This window comes from Opisthorchis viverrini, assembly GCF_000715545.1.
Source record: "Opisthorchis viverrini unplaced genomic scaffold opera_v5_7, whole genome shotgun sequence".
Classification (NCBI taxonomy): domain Eukaryota; kingdom Metazoa; phylum Platyhelminthes; class Trematoda; order Opisthorchiida; family Opisthorchiidae; genus Opisthorchis; species Opisthorchis viverrini.
This window is the reverse complement of record NW_008751663.1, coordinates 3,778,587-3,785,173: the sequence shown is the minus strand read 5'-3', so window position 1 is coordinate 3,785,173 and position 6,587 is coordinate 3,778,587. Positions and strand designations below refer to the sequence as shown.

Here is a 6,587-nt window from a genome sequence, read left to right as displayed (position 1 = left end):
TATCATAGACCTACACGTGGACAAACGGATACCGTCCTTCTACTGGTAAAGCACGGCGTTCAGCATGATATTCTGACTAGCCGAAGCTTGGACGACTCTTGGTGCATGAGAGCCCTAGTTTTCCTGGAATATTGGCGTCATCGCCGCGGACAATCCCTTCTGTTCGACCTTGAAATGTCCCAATCTAACAAACTAATCTTTAGTCTGGCGCTCCATATTCCACTAGTTTGCGTTGGCAGCCCCTTACGTTAAACTCATCTGGTTGACTGTAGTGTCCCTCTGCCACAGCATAACCATCATCATCCTCACGATCGCAGCCACGGCGTAATGAGATGTATCGTCGTAATTGAGGAGTGTTTAATTTAATTAAACTGACAAGGCCATGTGCGCATCCACTCTATGCATACCACCCTCCACCGCCCTACCATCCACGTGTATTTTATCTACACCTACGCAGCCACGGCGTAATGAGATGTATCGTCGTAATTGAGGAGTGTGATGTTTAATTAAACTGACAAGGCCATGTGCGCATCCACTCTATGCATACCACCCTCCTCCGCCCTACCATCCACGTGTATTTTAGACAATCTACACCTACCTACCTATACTCTTGTTAATTACTCTCCCTAATGAGCTTTGCGCATGACTTGTTTGGTCGTACACACGTGTGTTTGGGTGTGTGTAGTGCGGGGAAGTCTTTTTGCATGATGGTGTTATTTGCCCGAGTGGCCACAAGCTTAAGCTTCTTGAGTTAATTAACGGTACAACTTTTTTCGGTCTACAACCACAAGTGACTTCGATCTACCTAATTATCCCGTAGTTATTGATGTAGCCGTCTTCTACTGGTGACAGTGATGATGGTGGTGGCTGTGCCCATTTCAACTCACTAATCTGTTTCGTGACAACCCTCCAGTTTGACCAACTTCGTTACCACCTTCTGTTTGGACTTCTTATGCGTATGACCTGGCCCTCAACTCCCTCGTTTTCCAAGCCATGTATGTGTATCCCACACGCCTGGTTAGTAGAACTGATGCCAACTAAGCTGGACTGAACACAAAAGCGTTCAGCTGTAGCACCCTTCCGGTGCCTAGCTGCCATACCACACGAAGGAGGCACGAGGGCTGGGATACTGCCAGGTTGCCCAAGCCTAGACAGAGGAAGTCGAGTGGCAGAGGTCGGGTTCGAACCACGGACCTTCCGGTTAGTGAATTCGCGCTCTAACCACTTGGGCCATCTCGCGTTTGGATGAGGGTGCGAATATGCTATCCTGCGAAATAATGAGGAGTCACAGTAGCGACCCATTGAGGACGATAGACGTGAGTGTAAATGTAGTGTAGTCGGGAGCTGAACCAAGTTGATGGGCATTGGAAGTCTCCACCAGGTTGAACAGACTCACCGAATGACCCTACCGAATTGCACCAGAGGAGGAATAAAAGACAATGCAGGTCGATCGAGATCTGCAGTACGAGTCACACTCTCAGGAGTTGGATATCCCACTAATACTAAAAAATTTCCCGGGAAACACAACACAAACAGAACAGTCCACAGACCTATGAAACTCACGATCAGCGTCTGGATTGCGTTTTCTCCATTGTGACCAGATCCAGCAGCCAAACATGGCACCCAGTTCATTGCCATTGAAGATTTTCCACTTTCCACTGAAAAACCAGATGTTCGAAGATGGTGATGAAATTAAAAAATGCCATATTAGGCGAGCCGCTTGTCAATAATCAACTTTATATGCGTATTTCACCTTTCACCTAACAGGAATAAGATATCAGAAAAGTATGCCACTAGAGACAATCGTAAGCATAGCAAGGGCGTGCACGCGAATTAGCAGACTGAAAACTGAGGAGACACTAAACGTCGGCAAGGAACCGAACAGATAAACGCAGTGTCCACGTTGACACGCGCTCACAGACGACCATGTGTATGTCATGGTTGTGAATTCGTGATCAACTTCGATGGCACACCTGAGCTAGTTTTGTTTAAGAAAAAGGAATTGACCAAAACGGAACAGTATAAAATGAGTACGGACCACCAAAACTCAAAAGTGTAAAGACGTACTTATGTTGTTTCTCAGCCACTGCCAACCTGTCCGCATCGGGGTCATTTGCCAAAATGACCGGAGAATTGGCTGAATCAGCGCGCGCAATCGCCATACTCAAAGCTGAACGACCCTCTTCTGGGTTCGGATATTTCACCGTGGGTATTTCAGGATCTGGAGTTATCTGACCAGAAGGCATTCGAAGAGCAGTCAAAGTTTAATCAACAGCAATCGATCATGTAGGACACGGAGACCAACCCAGTCACAGTACCAACCGACTCCCTGTGAGCCACATGTATCGTTTTAGAAAACATACAAAGCCAATGACCAAGTAACACCAGCAACGAAACCTGAGTCACCCGTTAACCCACTCCTTTTCGAAACCCAGAAATCTGCGAATGTATATATGCGAGCCGTAAAGATCACTTTCTTTGTCCATCACTTCAAAATTGTATTGGCTCCAAGACAGAAGTGTGCACTTCTCGAGACGTATAAATACTGCCTCTTCGCCACATGAAAAGACGAGTTCATTATAGCTGACTTGGGTAGCCTGATTCAATAACTTACCACTGCGAGGATGATCAAAACGGTAGAAATTAGCCTATACATGGTGTTGCGATATCTCGAATGTCGTACCGGCGGAAACATGGGGCGGATTGGTGCGACAATTCAGTTGAAGAAACATACCATGAAAGACGGAGCTGGCTGGGAGTCAAGCGAGTCTCCCGCGAAAACAAAGTGGGCGAGGAAATGAGTGTAGTTGTTGGATTTCGTTCAGTTTGGGTTCAAGTAGATTATCGTTATCATCATCATCATCGACAGCATGACATCAGTGTTCAACACCGATGCTTTACTCCCATTCAAGTAGAAAACATTGACGGAAACTCGGGGATAGCGCCTACCTGATCAGCCCAAAGAAGGGCGAGGCCGGTCATGGGCTATAAGAGTTCCCAGCAACCGCGTGAGTAGTGTGTTAGGTCTATGGAAAAACTGAATGCAAGCCATATCTCATGGGTTCGGGAGTTCGACAAATTGTCCGGTTCAGTGGGTGTCGAGCGCTAGTTTAGTACTCCAAAAGTCAGAAAGCCACTTCAATGTAACTGGTTTTGCCCGGCTTCTGTTTGTGTCGGCTAAGTGACTCGCCTGTCAGAGCTTTCCAGTTAGGCAGATGGGCATTTGAAACGTGCTGGACAACCTTTGATTATTTGCAGTTAATTTTGGGTTTTCCAGAATGTGTGTCAATACCACTCTCGTTTAAAGGGTCCTCCCTCCATGCAATTATTCCGGTGTCTCCACACCAAAGTGTTAGGACGGTCAGGTCCTACCGAACAACTCGACCTTTTGTAATATTTCATCCACATTGTATGTTCTCTCTGTTATAGCCAACTGAGCCGCAGCGCTATTTTCTTCTATCGGTTCATTCGCAATATAGCCTATCTTCATCCGGTGTACTTTGTCTTCTTCCCTGATATTTCTCACTAAAGTACTTAGACTATCAAACATGAAAGATTAAGTTCCATCAATCTCCTAAGTCACCCAGGTAACACACAGGTAGAACACAAAGATTCAAGTTCCGCTCTCACTAGAGCTCGTCGCCAGTGTATCACTCATATGTGAATATTTTGACCTTTTCAGACCTGGTCATATGAGCGTTTTTAGCGTGCGCTGTTGAACTACTGGTAACATGCCCGCCTCGCAGGTACGATGTCCGGGGCTAAAATCCCGGCACTGCAAACGAGCTTTAATAAACGCGAAATTGGAGTCGTGTTCTCGTTTTGGTGCGGACTCACCAGGACAATTGTGCCAGGAAATAGGGAAGATTGTTCAAACCACAGTGACGTAAATGAATACTCTAAAAACCCACTATCACACACAACGCACTACTCCGACGATCACATCCGGAAACCTGAAGGCGAGTTTTGCAAACGAGCACTGGTTTCTTCACCATGCCCAGACTGACGCTACAGCCTGGCACGTCATCTGATGTGAAGTCAAATATGGAAAATTTCTATCTGAATGCACTACATGGCATCCACTTCTGGGGTCACATTTGGATCAGTCTTCGCGAATCCGACCTTGCGGCACAAACACTCCAGAATATTTGTTCAGATGACCCTCTACCCCAAATGCCAGTCACTATAGTGCCAAGATATATTTCTGTTCTTCGTAACATCATCACTGTCTGCATCCTGCTCCACTGGCTGTATGGTTTCCTTGAGTTTTCGGGCCGTCTAGTATCCCTCTCTTAAGTGTTTACTTGCCTTAAATTGTCCCCTTGGCATCCAAATAATGTGATGCCGATGTCTGAAGGGTCGACTGTTTTTGCAACCAGATGAAGTTTGACTCGCTGGCAGCAGGGCATGACCCGTTCCACCCGTGATTTATTTCAGCTACTAGATCTGACGAGTAAAACCGCTGATGCCCACCGAGTGCATATTAGGACGCAGTTTATCCTAGAAGGGTGTGATTGCAGTTTGAGGTCTGAGATAGTGAAATCGTACAGCGATGGTAAATATCAGATCTGCATGATAATGCCCCCAACCATTTACTTATTGTACCCGCGTGCTTAATGATCACCTGTCAAGGCACAAAGGTTAGCTATTAAAACTACACCATTCACTCACTTGTTCAAGAACGGGCAACGGAGAAGCAAACCCGAAGCTGAGGCAGATACGTTTGACCGCGTCCCATCCAACTCCGTGCATAGCGGTGTAGGTAAACTGTATTTTACACTTTGGATTCTCTTCGCTACAAAAGGATAGTTCGGGCAAACGAGAATGGGTGGAAGAAAAAGCCAACTGATTTAGAGAAACTATAACTGGCATTAAAGTGTTCATGACTGGAGACCTGTGAAAGCTAACTAAATACGTCCAAACATTCAAACCTAACATCTAAGCCTAAGGAGAATGTTTGCCGAAATACAACTAGTACCCAGCATCCGCAGATTACATGATAAGGAACGCCAACCTAGGAGTACATAAGGTAGCTTACGGTGTGAAACAGACTCGTTCCTTCTGCAGCCGGCAGTATGTGTCAATTATCTCTGGCATTGGGTCACGGCACAGTGGATGCGTTTCGACGCCTTCGGTGTTCCAAGAGGCATCCTCGGGAGCCAAGCTCTCATTAATGCACTGAGAAATGCCTTTGTCATGGGGACTGATGATCTGTGACCCGTTGTCCCAATAGACCTGACACACCGCTGAGTAATACATCAATAGGGAACCTACTTTGTATCCATTGTCCTCTTTTGGATTATGTGAAGCCGTGATAACTACACCAAGACATGTTTTGAAATGTCGAACCCCGTAGGCCAATAATGGAGTTGGATAATTTTCACGAAATAGATAGACAAGACATCCACCATTTAAGAATATGTTGGCAAGGTATTTCGCCCACCTAAATTCAGTAGGATTACTGAGGAAGTGAGTACTTTTTGCTGTTATGCCGGGCATCGTACCCAATAATTATTCCGCTTTCCTTGAGATGAGGAAATTGGGTACGAGCATACTTCAGTAGACCCTGATGTCGGGGAAGTATCAAGGTTAAAGATTTTCGATTCTAAAGGTTACTTGAGTGGTTTGGATTATCGTCAAATCGTTCATCTGGCTGTACCCGGGACCCATGCGAGCCCGAAGACCTGGAAGACAGATAAATAAGAACTGGCGACTTTACCAGCCGTCCCGAATTCCATCCGGTTCAGTAACAATCCCTTTAGTTTTTCTACCTCACCAGCATTCTTCAACCGAACGATTTCTGAACGTGTCACCTCGTTCTATCGGAAGGGGCATAGAAAGATTTGCAATCTTACTTTATCCCACTTGAGCCATTCTTCAATTTTTTTCTCCACCTCGGGAACCATGGTTTGCATAGCAAGGGACTAAAGAGCCCGGATTCGGCTAAACGGGGAAAAGAACGTGTTTTTGCGGAGAAAGGAACAAAAACGGATAGAAGAGTGCTGAAAGCCGCGAATGCGTTGCTGTGCGGTAATTGGCCACATGATAGACTCCTGTCGAAAAAATACGGTCCAACCTTACACAGGTATTCCTAGGGACTCAACCCCCAGCACTCGGTCACTAGGGATAAATACAGACAGGATCTGTATTATTATTCTGGGTCCTGTTTGCCTACCGATTTATACAATATTTTCAAAAACCAATGATTTACACTCCACAAACAACCAGCCTTCGTTTAATAGGCGCGCAAAGAACCGACACCATGGATTTACTGATGTTGCTGTTAACATTTCCAGGATTGTGGAATATTATTTGTGAAATCAAGGACCGCATGTCTATCCATAGCTCGAGTCATGGGCTAGGGACAGGGTCTCCGAACTTCATGTGGTTCAAAAGGCTCAAGGTGGGCGAGATGGCCCAGTGGTTAGAGCGTGAGTTTACTGACCGGAATGTCCGACCTCTATCTTTCGACTTTTGCTGTCTAGGCTTGGGCAACCTGACACAATCCTAGCTCTCGTTTTTCCTTCTGGTGGCATGGCAGTAAGGCACCAAAAGGGTTCTACAGCTGAATGATTCTTTCGAGGTGA

At 46.0% G+C, this 6,587-nt stretch overlaps 1 protein-coding gene across 1 annotated transcript in view; it reads right to left on the bottom strand.

The window, feature by feature from the left end:
* T265_00750 (hypothetical protein) overlaps positions 1-5,915 on the bottom strand; it is a gene marked incomplete at both ends in the record, with an annotated part of 19,108 nt that extends 13,193 nt beyond the window's left edge. Inside the window, 9 exons of the mRNA XM_009164599.1 lie at positions 1,564-1,658; positions 2,068-2,231; positions 4,672-4,795; positions 5,039-5,235; positions 5,275-5,443; positions 5,478-5,566; positions 5,617-5,684; positions 5,720-5,819; positions 5,856-5,915. Coding sequence (XP_009162863.1) covers positions 1,564-1,658; positions 2,068-2,231; positions 4,672-4,795; positions 5,039-5,235; positions 5,275-5,443; positions 5,478-5,566; positions 5,617-5,684; positions 5,720-5,819; positions 5,856-5,915 — 1,066 coding nt within the window. The remainder of the gene's footprint in view (positions 1-1,563; positions 1,659-2,067; positions 2,232-4,671; positions 4,796-5,038; positions 5,236-5,274; positions 5,444-5,477; positions 5,567-5,616; positions 5,685-5,719; positions 5,820-5,855) is intronic.
* Positions 5,916-6,587: the final 672 nt, after the last annotated feature.